A 16,406-nucleotide genomic window follows, 5' to 3' on the forward strand; every position below is an offset into this window, starting at 1 on the left:
CAACAGACTTATTTTAACTCTTGCTTACATTCAAGGGGATATTAGGCATATTAACAATTCCTTGCATGTTTTGCCCGAGCAGATTGAACAGAGATGCACCGAGTCACGCTGAATGAGTGTCTCTGACTTCAGAGGCCGTTTTTAAGACTGTATTGTGATATTGAGGCAGGTCTCAAATTGGCTCATACTTAGTTAGTGTCTTTGTATCGGTGCCAGTGTACTATGACTGAGCCTCCCAGTGTCTTGCGTGCGAGAGTCCAAAGTACCTTAGCTGTCACAGTGACAGTAGCGTGCGACTGTGCCTCTCTGTCTCCTGGTTAGCGTGAGAGCTCAGCATGGTTGGGGTTGAAGGCCAGGTTTTTCCAGTTTTTCTTTTTTTTGTTCTCTCTTCATTTAGGTTTTTTTTTTGTTTGTGCTAACATGTATGTAAACTTTATTGAGCACCGCTCAGTCGGCCATTGTATGTGTATTGTGTCCGTGATGTTTTGTTCGCGGTGACTTAAAGTAACTAACCATGAGAGGATAAGAAGAGTCAGCAGTCAGAGTTACACTGGATTAAAGAAGTTTGTTAACATTTGAAACTGCTGAGAGCAAAGACTTATTGTATGTGGATTATAGCATTTACACAGCACCGTGATGTATAGTGTGATGGCTCATAACTCATCCAGGGGTGATTAGGTTATGAGCAAATCAAAAGGAGAAGATTTTTTAGTCATTTTACATTTTAGGCCCAGGCTCAAAACCAGGCCTGTGTAGGCCTGTGGTAGTTCACAGTCAAGCTGTCTAGTTGCTGTTTCCAGCCCTCACGTTACGAAGTTTAGGCCTAGGAGTCCATACAAAGGCTGTATTTTACTAAACATTATGATGATAAAACTATTCTTCTTCTGATGTTGGGATATTTTCGACATACGCTGAAGTAAATTTGATTGGCAAACTTTTTTTCTGTCTCTCTTTTTTATTTTTTTTTTATTTTTTTTTTACAGTTTTTAGGCATCCCATCACCAGTCATCTTGTTCCCTTTTTTTGTTCTTCATTTGTTGCTTTAATCTTACTGTTTTCCTATCTGTTCTTAGGTTTCAAGTATGTGTAACAAAATATAATACTTCCTTATTGAAGGATGTAATGTAAAGAGATATTTTGTTTTTGTTTTTTTTTAAATAGACACAGTGTTTGTGTCAGCAGTCTGAAAAGCAGAATATTGGAGACTGTCGAAGGGAGAGGTGGTTGTCTATCTGTATCATACAAAAGCTCTCTGTCCCTGCTCCAAATAATGCCTCTGAGTGGGCTGGCATACTGATGTCAGATGTTTGGCCTTGTGGATGTTTAATTACCAGGTTATCTGGTTGCCTTTCAACAGTTCTTTTTGAGTGTTATTATTCCTTTTGCACTTCTTGGCAGAAGTGAGGTTACAGACTCTTTTCAAAGAAGAGATGAACAGCAAATCTGATTACTTTTTAGTGCTATGTTTTCCAAAAAATTCTAATAAATACTGCATTATCTCGATTTTTTTTTGTTTCTTTTGTCAACACAATAATCTTAAGGTGAAATTTTAAGATCATGATAGCCTTGAAGACAGGAATGTTCTTGATGTGGTCTGTAATTTTTTTTTCACTTTACACAGTACAGTTTTATTCTGCTATATGCTGTATTCACAGACAATGTTTTTTTGAAAATGTATTTTGTCCCGTGTAGTAATTTCCACTACAGAGCCATGTCTGTATTTCATGCGGTGCCACTTTAAATTAAAATTTGTAGATGGTAAGATCCCCACATTCTTAGCAGGTTACTGCTAAAGAACGTAAATTTGCAGTTATCAAATTATTTTCTCATTCAAAAAATGTCTCACAGAGTGATAAACTCCTGCCTGTTTTTTTTTTAAACAAGATATGTTCATGTACGTTGCATATCAACCTTATAAGCTAAGAGATGCCAGATTCCTGGTGTTTTAAAAAATTTTTTGTTTGTCTAAACCTAATTGGATGCGTCGCTGGCATCAAATTTAAAATCTTCTTTTTTTTTTTGCAGTATTTTCAGTCATATACTTTGATTAAATGATTTGAAACCCATCAAATTTAGTGTATTCCAATAGGCTAGGTTTGAACATTTAGCATTCTACCCTAACTTGAAATGTGTAGTTCCCTGTTCATGTTGCTAATGTTTAAATCTCTGTGCTCTCCAGCACCTGCAGGCTCGTCCAACAGCAGAGGGACGACTCAGGCCACACAAAAGAAAACCAGCGTGAGAAATGGAGGCGTTGCAGGGCTGATGAGACAGAAGGATGATGAGTGCTTTGGAGATGGGACTGATGAGGACCTGGACACTGACTTTGACTTTGAGGGAAACCTGGCTCTGTTTGACAAAGCAGCCGTCTTCTCCCAGATCGATGGAACCAACAGCCACAGCACCAGAGCACAGCAGCACAGCAGGCAGGACGAACAGAAAGCCCAGACCTACCGCCACGATGAGAACATCCTGGAGGGGAAACCCATCACGTACCGACAGATATCAGTGCCTCAGCACGGGGGAAAGGAGTACTGTACAGGTCAGTACTGGTGCTGCACTGGTTTAAGTCCAAAATGTTTTCAACAAATGAAGTCTGTGATCTACTGAGAGCTGTGGGCCTAAAAAGTGTTTATTTGTGACCAGTGTGTGGAGCAGGGTAGTGCTGTTCAAAGCAGTCAGGGCATTAATCTCTTGGAACAAAAGACATGTCAGTCTTATGCAGGGACATTGAAAACAAAATTTAAAATGAGCTCTTGGCTATTAGCCCTGTCATAAAGCCCACCCCCCCAAAAAACAAAAACAAAACAAAAAAAAAACAAAACAAAAAAAACTTGACAGTTCAGTGGAGTAGTTTGATGTCCAGTGCAGTAAACTGTAGCACATGGTATTCCCATGTGTGCATTTATGTGTCAGCCAGCTCTCACACAGCAGCAGGTGCACAAACACCAAAACACAGTAACTTTATGTTATTGTCACAACATAATCGCATGACCTTTTTTTGATACAAACATATATCTTCTAGAGGGTTGAAAGCCTTTTTGAAATTACCCACTGAATGGAAATTCTGCTTGCATTTGGCACTTGGTGGAAGTTAATTTTGGATTCTGTATTATTAAGTTTTATTTTAAAGGTCCACCATCTCCACTGATTTTTCCTTTCACAGGGGACTGGAGCCTGTCCCATCTGTAGAAATAGAGCTCTGAAGTGATGATGCTGCACTTTATACAGTGTCCAAAAATTTATAAATGTTCCTATGAAGGAAAAAACATCTATTTTATGCTTATTTTCTCCTTACCATAATGGAAAAGTACTGCTCCAAAACCTAAAATGCACACCCCTCACAGTTTTCTTTTGACTTTCCAAGAGTTTTGGTTACACTAACCATAATCTCATTTGAGATAGCTCACAGTGTACACTGCAGATAGAATTCAGTCCCTCTTTGGGAGGTTTTATCACTGAGAATGTTGGTGTTGTGAACACAGTGTGTTTGTATTGGAAGGAGAATTTCATTCCACTGTTTACACTTTGACCTGAACCACCATCTGTTTATCCAGGAACGCTGTTTTCACGCAGCTTTTGCTTTGACTTTAAAAATTAAACTTTTAGACACTTGGACCTGAGCAAAACACTTTAAATCTCTCACTCAAGAATGTGCTGCACTTGCTCTTTCTAGTGAATAAAAAAAAACAAAAACCATGTACTGTCACAGGTCACAGTGGAGGTGACGCTGATCTGTCCTGTTAGTCAGAGCGAGGTCATTTTGGGTCAGACTGAGTGGAATCTTATCCTCCTCTTACTGTTTATCATAGCAGGGACTTTGGACTCCCCATGCCCCCCTTCTCCCACAGTATGCCCAGAGGTGATGACCACGTTTTTCTCACAGTTCATTTCACTCCAGAATGCACAGTGTTGCATAACTGGTTAATATAGACACAAGATAAGTAAGCAGCATGCTAACACAGGCCCTGGAGTCCAAGGTGTGAAAAGTTGGAGTAGAGAAGAGGTGGAGTGGTGGTTTCTTATATGACCACAGGTTTTGACAGAAGCACAGGGATCAACCTTGACCTCTTCTGGTCACAATGAAAAGTTGCTTACAGTGCTGATGTGATGTAAGAATCACGCATGGATCATCTACTCCTTCTTTAAGTGATCATTCAGGTTTTGTTTGCAGCAGCTTCGTGGTCATGGGGAACATCAACTGCAAGAAAAAGAAAGTAGCTTGGGCTTTTTATTTCTCGGGCCCTGGTACGGGGCGGATGAAGTTGCAGTTGAAGTTGTGGTGGTATTTCTAGGACTTCTATCCCCGCCTGTATCTGATTGTGATGACACAACTCAGCTCAGCAGGAGGAGCTGCCTACCATTCAGCAGACAGCTCCCAAACAGAGCCTCCTTTTCTTACTGTGCAGGCAGATCTGCTTCCCAGGGCTGTCATCATAATCCTCATCCTCTGCACTCTGTAATTAGCGTGCCGCCGCACAGCCTTACATAAACAGCACCTCTGAGGCAGGAACAAACCGCAGTGCTCTTGACCTGGAAACTTTGCCAGTAAACGGATGAATCAACAACATGACAACAGAGAAAGAAAAATAAAGTGCCACGCTGTATGTTCAGGTTGCCATAACGCACCGTCAGAGCAGTCGGACAGGCTTGTTTCTATAGTCTATTGTTTAGTGTAGAGTCTGTGTAAGTTTAGTTCTGCTATTGTCTTTCTTTCCTGTGCAGTTATTGATTTCAGCTGTGCAGTGAAACTTCAGTGCTGCATGCCAGACTGCAACACAGACTGCAACCATGCCAATTGTTTTTTTTGTTTGTTTGTTGATGTTGGCTTTCTCAGAGAGACGCAGGATGCTAACTTTGAAATTTCTGTCATCACGCCACATCTTAGCCAGTCTGAGCCATTGAACACCATGGGTGTGAAACATGCATGTTTTGATTACTCCTCAAACTACAGAATAGCTGCGTTCATTGTTATTGATGCAGACTGGTGCAATCAGCTGAAAAATACAAACATGTTCTCATCAAAATAAAAGCCATGTCTCAGTATTGGCAATTTGCAAACACTTTTGAAAAAGTGATTTATTGTTTGTAGTCACAAGTGACATTGATCCAGTGCACAGATCAAAGCTTGATGGTTTGAAGCTCTTTTGCAAAGCTTCAGGTGCAGCAATTATAGTCTTTGTTAAGGTTGCATAACTGCAAAACAGAAAGCAGTCGTTCTAATCAGACACAAATCGAGAGTGTTACCAAAAGAAGTGAATTGAATCATCAAAAGTGTGATTAAATCAAGTTGTTGAACATTGTCACTAAAAATGTGCTTTAATAAACACAGTGCAGGAGCTCTTTGCATTGATGCCAAATTAATAACATCTAAATGCTATAGATTTGCTCATAGTGTCTGTAAACCATTGCTCCCGTCTTTCTGCAGGTCAGCATAGTTCATCTCTTGCAGCGCTGCAGAGAAGAACAGAGCAGCAGCCTTGTCTAACCCTCCCTATCCCAGCTCAAGTCTTAGTCACACATGGCCCGCATCCAGCCAGCGTGTATTGCTTTCAGTCCCGTCAGTTCCCTTGTCATGCTTGAAGGATTGCTTCCAGCTCAGTTTATTTTAGTGCTGCTGCACACTCATGGCTACCCGGTTTTGCTAGTTGCCTGCTGACTTTTTTTTCTTTTTCGCACCGCACCGCATCGAAAGTGGGTGTGAGTGTGCGTGTGACATGTGTTTGTGGGTGTGCAGAAATCAAAGCATGTGTGTGAGAGTGTCACAGAGGAGGTGATGGCGTGCGTGTGCAGAGGGGAGGGGTTGTTTTGGTACCGGCAACTTAAGCAAGAGAGTTATTGAGAAGCACACCTGGTGGGGTGGCTGAAAAGCAGTCAGTGCATACTGGTACAACTCCTACTTCCCCTGAGCTTGGCACTCAAGACGACAGTTTGCATGACAAGAGGCAGTTCACTTTACAGTGCTTATCACTCACGTGAGGCTCGGTATGTCAAAGAATAGTGGGAGGGGAGCGGGACAAACCCAACGATAAGAGTTTTGATTCAGGCAATGCGTGAGTGTCTGTGTTTCTGTGTAATTATGTTGTGTATAAGGGTGTGTGTCACTGTCTGTCTTGCATGCAAAGGTGCAAAGTTGTTGGTGTACTTGAGCCAGCTGAGAGTGCACTGTAGGATAAGGTTTCTGTGCTAGCATGCATGAGTGTGTCAGTGTGAATTTGTGTTCACCAGCGAGGCCACCAAGTTCTCGGCTACCAGTCCAGAGATCTGTAGGAGGCCATTAAAGACTTAACCGCCTCCCAGCAGCTTTATTTATCAAAGGGATCCTGAGCCGGGCAGTTCCCCCAGCTTGACTTTCATTACCCCTCTAATGTGCCACCGGCAATAGACAGCCAGGGATTAGCACAGGCTCTTTAAAGGTTTCTGCACACTTCAGTTTGTACAGTGATAAAGGGTCGAACTGAGGCTCTGTATTACAGCGATTCAAAAAGTACACACAAATCCTGAAGAGGGTATGGGGCGTGACATGACAAGTGACACAAAGATAAAAGGATTTTATTTCAGGAGAGCAGATTATTAATAAACAAGTTTAATAAAGTGATAATGGGTGGAGCTATAAAATGTATAAAAGATGTCCAATCAACATAAAGTCACCAGAGACCAGACTTTTTCAAACACAGTTCAGCGTGATTTCAGTCAGACTCCCCTGTGTGCATGTTTGGCCTCTTATGATACGCACTATTAACCATTGCAGAAATTACCATTACAACCCTGCAGTGCAATGCTGGGTCCATGCAACACACAGAAATTACCCACTTTTCTTCAACTCTCTACAGAAACTTGTAAATCAAACGGGGACATACGTTTACAAGTTTTAACTCAGTTTTCAGTTGGGTCGTGGGGTGCTGGAGCCTATCCCAGCTGTCATTGGGTGAGAGGCTGGGTACACCCTGGACAGAAAGCTAATTGATGGCAGGACTGACATGTAGTGACCTGAGTTCAGGTGGGTGGGTGTTGTTGGTACAAACCTCAACAACAAACAGCCACACAAGAGAACTAGATGCAACAATGGTGGGTTAAAACTGATGTTTTCAGAATGGAAGTATTACATATTTTAAGGTTTTTCAAAAAACGAACACAATATTTATTTTCTACGGTAACTAATAGGTATGGGAAAACAATTGATGTATTGTATGGTATCGGAACTTTTGTGTAACAATCTTAAATCGTGATTTTTTTGTTGGAAAAACAATTTTATTTTATTCATTTTGTTTATTTTTTCAGATTTAACTCCTTCATTTAGTTTTTGTTTAAGTTAAGTTAAGTTAAGTCATACTTTATTAATCCCCGGAGGGAAATTCAAGTTGTTTGGGCACTCTTCCAAGCAAAGAATTGTACACTCTGATGGCTGCAGGGAGGAATGATCTTCGGAACCTCTCGGTCCTGCAGCGCACAGAGGTAAGGCGTCCCCTGCTGCTTTATAAGCTGGGTTGGAAAAAAATTGAGACGTCAGATACCCTGAATTAGGGATGGGTAGCTTTCACATTTGAAACGATATTTACCAATTCCCGGTACCTGGCAATCGGTATTAGTACTCAACAGTGCCAATTTTTGGTACTTTTGTGTGTTTATTTGCTAAAAAATATCTGTTTGTTTAATAATAAAATCTAAATTCTTTTCAATTTAACATATTTTTTTCTTCAATTTATAAACTTGCAATGTTGTGTCCATGTCTAGCGTGGAAAATTGCCTACTTTTCCACTCCCTCACAGTCTCAAGAATGGGTTTAGGTACCTAAACATAGTACCTTTTGATTTAACGTGAATCAGTATTCTGTATTTTTGACAGAATTTGGTCGGTACCTATAAAAGTACCTAATTTGGTACCCATCCATACCCTGAGTAAATGTTAAAAAATTGACTCACATGTGATTTTCATTGTAGGGGAAAATATGGCTCCAGATATAGTCTGTAGACAAAATTGTTATCAATCAACTTCTTTTACTTTTTCACTTGTTTATGTTAAAAAAAGAGAAGTAAAATGTGTAAAAAAAAAAAAAAAAAAAGAGAACCATTGAGGAATCCCAATTCAAATTTAATCTGCAACCCAAAAATTGTGAAAGAATTGAACTGGGAGCAAGGCATATCGTCCCAGCCCTAGTAACTTATTACATTTATGAAAGAGTAATTCCGTTATTAATTTGAATATTTTTTTTTTTGTGGAAAGTAACCATCAACTATAACAAATTACTTTTTTTAAACAAACACTGGTAGTGACAGACAAGCAGTCACACACCCATACATATGTATGGACAATTTGGAGTGACTAAGTCACCTGTCAGCTATTTTTCAGGGGGGCTGTTTGAGAAAGCCAGAGTATCCATATAAAACTAGAGCAAACCCAGGGAGAACATGGAAGCTCATCAACCAGGGAATTGAACTGGCAACCTTTTATGCTGAGAGCAAACAGCAGTGTACTGAAATACCAAAGATTTATATGAAGTTATTTCAAGACAGGAAGCCTTTACTCATTTAGCCATTTGTTTGCTTTCACAACTAAGGAAGTGTTCTGGAGGAACCATTTGACCTACTGCACATGGTTTTAGACTTTGAACTCCACTACTGTCCAGATGGTTTGAACCAGGAATATTTTTGCAACAGTGCCGACCACTGCCCCGTTATTAGGGATGGGTACCTTTCACATTTGAAACGTTATGGTACGGATACCTGTAAATTGGTAGCTGTACTCAACGGTACCAGTTTTTGGTACTTTTTGTGTTAATGTGGTAAAAAATATCAATTTGTTTAATAATTAAATGTAAAAAAAATCAACTTAACATATTTATTCTTCAATATATAAACTTCCAATGCTGTGTTCATGTCCAGCATGGAAAATCTTCTACTCTTCCACTCCCTCACAGTCACAAGGATGCGTTCAGGTACCTAAACATGGTACTTTTTGGTTGTACATGAATCGGTACCTGGTACTTATGACAGAATTTGGTCAGTACCTATAAAAGTAGCTAATTAGGTACCCATCCCTACCCGTCATGTAGTCACATATCAGAACCAATGGTTGAAATGTTAAATCTCCTTTCTGATTAACTGATCCTTTGTGTCTACAACCAATTTTTTAACAGCTGATCAGTGATAGATAAGGTGATCTACATCACCACAAGCCTGTTTTTTAACACTGTTGTGGTGTGGTTGACAAGTGTTTGTGGCCTAGTGTGTGTCTGTCAGAAAAGATTGGCTACGTAGTGTAAGTATTTGTCTTTTCTACAGATTTAACTCTGAAACATTAAATGTTATTGTGATGCCAACAGCATTGCTCCTTTGTTAGTACAGGAACAGCAAAAAAGTGGATTTCTCTGTTTCATTTCTTTTTGATATCTATGGAGAGTTAACACAGTTTGGGTGCTGTTCAAAGCTTTTCTTATTTTCTTAGATGTGGCTTCTTTTTCTTAATAGCCATCAACAAGAAGTGAATTAAAAGACCTGTTTATCAGTCACCTCCATGCCTCCCCCATGTTTAGCTCTGATCTGTCACCATGAGTTGTTGAGATACAGGTTGCAGGTGTTCATATGTATATGATGTTTGTCCCCATTTTTGTCACGCTAACCTGCTGCATGTTTTGACTGAGGCAGCACCCAATGTGGGGGGTCCAGCTCAGTGCAGCCTTGCCCCTGAGCTGTGCGGTTGGGGATTGGTCAGAGAGCATGTGATGGTGCGTGTGAACTCAGGGCCCGCAGGGAAAAGGCGTCTCACTCTGTCTGCCTCAAGTTTGTCATGTTTTGTAAAGGCTGCCAATCTTCCCTTTGTTGCGGCAGACGGCAGTGACAAACAGGAGAGGAAACAGAATCTTCCGTGATGGGAACAACATCAGGTCATAAGGAGGAGGCAGGGTTTTCCCTCAGGACGAGGCCTCTAGGATGATAATCTCTGTTTCTTACACATACCCACCACCCCCTGACTACCTGTTGACTGCTGTTGGTTGTTATCTTAGAGGTCAGGTTTCTGGGTTTTACTCATTCTTCTGCTGTTGTTTTGAAGGTTCACTGATGGAGATAAGAGCTGAAAGGAGTCACAACCACACACAGCTGTAAAACAGATCTGATTCAGAAATATTACAGTCGTGATGCCAGAATTAGAGCGAAATTTGAAAACGACTTTCCCTCTGCCCCAACACACAGTTTTGGTTAAATTATCCAGAGTCTGAATTTCCTGTCGTTTCTCTGGGTTGCTGCATGCTGCTCTGTCGTTTTTCTGCACGAGAGAGGGAGGTTTTGAAATTTAAGATCAGATGGGAGAATGCTACTGAGTTTGTGCTTGGAAAGACATTTTTGTGCATCACATCTTGCCAAAGGACACTTGGTCCAGGCAGATGTTTGCTGGAATTGGATGACGTTGTTATTTAACAACACACTCCTCTGTCATGCTCCAGTTCTGTTTAGTCAGATATAAAAAAAAACATGTGAAACCATCAACATAATAATAATAATGATTTCCTCTCTGCAGATTCAGGCTTGGTGGTCCCCAGCATTCCCTATGAGCTTCATAAACGTTTACTGGCAGCTGCAGAGCGGCAGGGCCTGACCCTGGAGCGCAGGCTGGAGACGATAGGTATTTGTTCCTGTCAGATGGCTCTGACTCTGCTGGGAGGACCAAACAGGTGAGGATACATCTTGAAGATACAGTTTAGTAGAGTGGTTTCTTGTTCCTGGAAAGCTTTTGATTTTACCAAATGCAAATCTTGAACTATGTTGACCCCAAGTTCTTTCTATGTTGGTAACCCCTGAATGAAAACTGGAGAATCTGCTGATCTTAGTTTAACCGTTTACCAGTCCCATGCAAAAATCAACGCTGGTCTTTCTCTGACAGAAGCTCACCTCCCTCGACCTTAGACAGAAAGAGCACACAAATAGAGTATGTTTCACACTTATCTTACCCCAGACATAAGCCGCGTTTCCACCAAGCAGTCCGGGTCGGTTCGTCTCGGTACGGTGCACTTTTAGCGGCATTTCCACTAACTCATCCCGGGACGGATCCCTAAACACCAAGACGAGCCGTCCCACTTTTTTGGGACCGTTTCGTATGGGTGCCAGACTGAACCGATCCGCTCTCGGAAGGTGGAGCAACACACTGCAGACGGTTGATTGGTCAAAAGAATTGTCACTCACCCCGACAGCGGCTGCATTTCTCCTGGCGGCACACAGTCTTCTCTGAAACAAAGCTTGATTACACTTTGTAACAGAGAGTTACATGAATATCACAGAGAGGACGAAAAACTGCATGTCTTCCATCCGTGCTCTTTGTTTACTGAGTCGCGTTTTCTTCTTAGTTGGATTTAATAGCGGGGTAAGCTGCTACGGTGTCGCGCTATTGTTTACCAGCTGAGGCTTCCTGCATCCGGCTTACACGCCGCCCACCACAAGAGGGCACAGTTTGCTGTGGAAACACAAACGGAATCAGACTTAACTGTCCCAAACTGTCCCAAACCGTCCCAAACAGTCCCAAACCGTACTGAACCGACCCGGACTGCTTGGTGGAAACGCAGCTATAGAGTTAGCCTTCTATGTAACTGTCTGCTATTGGCAAAAAATATTAACATTTGCGCCAACGGACACACATGTCTCTTCAGAAAATGTGTTATCCTATGTGTGTCTGTGTGAGAAGAAAGAAAAACGGGGGGTAGAAGGGTGACGAGGATGAACCTGGCTGTTCTCTTTATCAGTAAAATGACCTTGCCTTTGCACAGCGGAAAAATCTACTTTAAAACTTGTGAAACAAAGTATGTGAATATAAAACCTTGTGAAGTGAACTTAGTGACATTACTCAAAAACCTTTAGTATACAAAAATTATAATATACATCTAAAATTACAACATCTATATTTAACTTTTTGTCAATTCTCATACCTAATCAAGCACATCTGCTGTTTTCTAGGGATGGGGATCAAACCCAGCTCAATTAATTTTAATCAAAATTAAAATCCCAAACCAAACACTTTTGAGCTCACTGATTCTGCTGTCATGTCTTGTGGATCCTATAATATATGGAGGTGGTCCCAACTTCTGAGTCCCCCTTTCAGTCTGTGCAGCATGGACTCATAAGGTGCTGCCTCTATCACTGCATCAACACAACTTTTCAAACTGTGTCTTCTGTCAGCTTTCCATAGTCTTCTATAGTTTTGTACACAGTGACAAAAATTCAGCCTTAATACCAGCAGAAGCACTCTTTGAAATATTTGGTATTTGATGTGTGTCACCCAGGAGACATAAATCTGTGGTCAAAGGATCCAGCTGCTCAGAACTGCAACAACTATACCCCAGGAGGTGCAACAAGAGAACATTCCCCAAGTACAACTGAAGAAAGTTCCCACCTCTGTTTTACATTTCCAACAAAACTTGTCTTTCAACAGTTTCATTCTGTGAACTCTCGATGGGGTGTGGTTTTACCTGTGTGAGGTCGTGCATTGTATGAACTTTCCCCTAGCCTCCTTCATAAACACTCCAAAACAAAATCTTAAGACTGGGGGAAATTTACAAGAATTTGTTTTTGGTGCTGGTGGATCATACACAGGTTGAAAGAAGGGCTTCAACATGCATAAAGAAAAAGGAAAAGGAGCATGAGACATAAATTACAGCCCAATCAGCAAATGATAGAAATATTTCATCAATATACAAATCTCCTCTCCAGAGTATGAGAGTGCTACTGCCTCCAGTTATACAAGTGGTTTCCCAATACAGATGTTGAGGTTGTCCCACTAATTTTTTTGTTTTTCAATTACATGGAATTTCTAGCTGACAGGTTTTAAACTACACAAAGGAAAACCTTGGGTAGTCAGGTACTTTCAAGTAGGGATGCACGATATTGGATTTTTGCCGATACCCGATATGCCGATATATCAAAACCCCTTTTGGCCAATACCGATACCGATAATCACAAGTTTGTTTGTTTTTTTCACTGTAAAGAAAGCTAAGTCTATCCTGTACTGGAATTTATATGTTACTCTTATTGTGACGGTCTTATTTGTTTAAGAAACACACATAAAACAAGACAAAAAACATTTGATTTTACCATAAATAAGAAATGAATTATTTTTTCAAACTCAAGACATTCAGTATTGAAATACAGAAAAATAATTTCTTTAGATCAATTGAACTTTAAATGTACAATGCATTTTTAAACATAACCAAGTTGCATTTGATTATTTTAGAGCTACTGTAACAACCTGGTGACAGACACAGAGCTCTGCAGTGCAAATAAATGAAGTGCTACATTTTATTTAAGGAGCTTATTTTTCAGATGGAAAATAATTACAATCCTAACTGAATAGAACCTTATCGGCTGTGTCTATTGGCAGAAATTTTCATATCTGCCGATACCGATAAACGTGTTTTTAAGCTTTTATCAGCTACCAGATACCGATATTGTGCGGATAATATTGTGCATCCCTACTTTCATGGATTGCTGAAAATCAATATAGGTTTTAAGTCTGTCAGATTTTACCAAAGTGAAAGAAAGAAAAGTAGCAACATGAAATTAATGTTTAGAATTCATTCCAGCCAAAGCAAACTTCTATGGGTTAGCACAACTGAACTGTGCATGAAAATTAGGGTTGGGATGATATGCTATTGTCATGATTCAATTCTTTTACGATTTTTGGGATGCCACTCTTTGATATTTCCGACTTTTGCGATTCTTAGTTCCCTTTCTCAACACCAGACCTTGTGAAAAAGTTAAACAATGATGATGTCTGCAGACTATATCAGGGGCCACATTTTCCCCCAAAAATGCACATCAGGTGAGTCAGTTTTTTAGGATATATTCAGGGGATCTGACATCTCAACTTTTTTCCGTCCCCGCTTATAAACAACAGCAACAAAGACTAAAATAAAGAATTTAAATAAAGAAAACATTTTTTTTAACAAAAAAGTCACCATTTAAATCAGCAAACAAAAAATCCTCGCCCTTGATACAACCAATGTTTTCTCCCAACCCTAAGGCAAATTCAGCCACAGTCCATCAAAAATCTCAACTCAGCTACTGCAGCCAACAGTCATCTTCCTCCTCTTCTCAAAACTGTGGAGGTTATTGCAACCAAACTCTGTTGGAGAGCCTACTAGTTAATAATGAAATATTAACCTCATGCTGAAATCCATACTGGAATTTGCTATTTTGCAAGCTAAAAGTCATCATGCTACCTTATGAGGTGTTCAAGGCCTAGTCAATGAAATAATTACTAAACAAGAGGAAATAATACATCAACAATAAAGTAGCAACAGACAAAGAGGAAAGAAGGCTCAATACTGGTAGCAATATCTCAAAAAATGAGTACATTTACACATCCAGACCAACATAAAGTGTTACAGTCATGTCACTGTCTTTGACACTCTTCCATTCAACTGTATGGATGACTTATGTTGGCTTGTTAGATGAAGGTAGCAACATTTTCGGTAAGTGTAGGAGGAGCAGGTTTTAACTGTGAAACTGCTCACTTTAGTCAGTTCATTTTGTATCAGACAGAAGAAGACGTGCAGGTAAATCAGGTCAAGAAAGTTTACTTTGAGACCCAGTATCTTGAGTACATAGTCTGCCGTGTCTCTGCTCCTGGTACAATGATGCATAAAGTGACTGATAAAAAGGGATATTGTCCTGGGTCTTCTTTACTGCTGATTGAAGTGGCTGACTTTGTGGGCTGTCCAAAGGAAAAGAACGCAGTTAATCTGATTTATAGCTCAGTGCAGACAGAGCCAATGTCATCTGTTTAATTATAAGAAGAATGCGCCACAAGGTGCCAAACATCCATGCCTGAGCAGTTATACAATCAGAGCTGGTCTGTGCAGCTCTCTGTTTTCATGTCATGTTTTCTGGTTTCCATGGCAATCATCTTTACTACCATGTTTCTACATGAGAGAGCTGGCGTTAACCTTGACCCCCCCTGAGGGATGAGCGTGCGGGTCAGGAGCCTGTGCATTAATATGAAACAGGTCATATAAAGACAAGTAGTCGTGCTTGGGTTTGTTTACCTGCACCTTCAAGAGCGGTGAGAGCTTGTTCAAGATCAAAGCACATGAGCGCAGAGGCTCATATGACAAACACATGTATTGTCTCAGATTCTTTTATCGCTTTAACACAGTAATACTTGCATGTCTCAAGTTAACACTGGAGCCACTGTGAGCTCAGATCGGGTGTAAAGTTGTATTGTAACACCAGGATCAAAGACACTACATGGTGCTAATATGTGCAGTAAGTAAGAAGGTTTGTAGAAAGAGAGCTTATGAATAAAATCCTGAGCGGAGTGAAGAGAGCATGAACCATTGGTATCATCAGAGTTCAGAAGGAGAGATGATTTTACACAGTCATTGACATGTTATTTCTCCAGCTCAAAAAGTTTTAAAATAAATACAAATAATAGGTTAATGAGGGCATGTCAGGGTTCCCATAATGCATTTTACTTTTTCAGCCTGTTACATTTCAGATGATATTCCTTTCCAGATTACAGCATGTTTCAGTCTAAACAGACGGAATTCATTACATTAACAGTGCACCATAATAAACAATTATCATTTTCTCTCTTTATTTATTATTTTAATTTAATTGTTTATGTTAACAGTTTATCTCTGTTTGTCCAACTCTTTATAAGCTGTCGTAGTAGATTAGTTTCTGTTGGTGATCAAATAAATATTTTATTTAATCTAGGTTATAAATCTAAACTCATGTTTGGTGTTGTTTTGTTTAATAAGACCAACATTCTTAACTGTGTACTCGATGGATTTAAGAATGTAGAGCTTTTGTTAAGTCCCAAGTGTCACACTACTAACAAGGAAACCTTTCTTTGATGATCCACATTTTCTTTTCTTTGTCTAGTCTGTGTTTTCTCATGAAGCAGACTACAGCTCTTGTCTAATCAGCTGATCATTGGCTGCTAAGAGAGTCTTATTTTCTGTGACTTCACCTTGTTCATTACAAATTATCCTCAGATCACCCCGGACGCCTCTTTTCTGTTTTCTCTGATCCATGCTCAGTGTTATTTATAAAACAATACCCAATGTGCTTTCTTTTGAACAGGATGATTGACTGATAAAAAAATTGGAGATATGTAGGATACTAGTTAAGACACCTTAATAAAAATAAAACACCTTAATATGAAATTTCTCTGAGACGTGGTTTGAGAAAATCATTGCATCTTTGTACTTGGATATTAAAAATGTCAGCTAATCCACAGCGTGTTCCGATACATTTTCTTTTTGCTCTATTAACTGCTTTATCTGTTTTGCTGCTATTAATGCCCCCACCTGAGCCAGGGACCCAGGTTAATATTAAGTATAAAAACTGTACTGAACATTATCAGTACTGCCTTCAGGACACAATCTTTGAGTGAGCACAAATCCACCCCTGAGATTG

General features: G+C 40.0%; 1 protein-coding gene across 1 annotated transcript in view; it reads left to right on the forward strand.

Moving 5' to 3' along the window:
• LOC141788347 (enhancer of mRNA-decapping protein 3-like) overlaps window positions 1–16,406 on the forward strand; it is a 31,049-nt gene that overhangs the window by 12,952 nt on the left and 1,691 nt on the right. Inside the window, exons 4-5 of the mRNA XM_074667275.1 lie at window positions 2,180–2,542; window positions 10,516–10,669. Coding sequence (XP_074523376.1) covers window positions 2,180–2,542; window positions 10,516–10,669 — 517 coding nt within the window. The remainder of the gene's footprint in view (window positions 1–2,179; window positions 2,543–10,515; window positions 10,670–16,406) is intronic.

Source organism: Halichoeres trimaculatus, unplaced genomic scaffold (assembly GCF_033239565.1).
Source record: "Halichoeres trimaculatus isolate MK-OKI-2021-1 unplaced genomic scaffold, fHalTri1.1 fHalTri1_scaffold_3, whole genome shotgun sequence".
Lineage (NCBI taxonomy): Eukaryota > Metazoa > Chordata > Actinopteri > Labriformes > Labridae > Halichoeres > Halichoeres trimaculatus.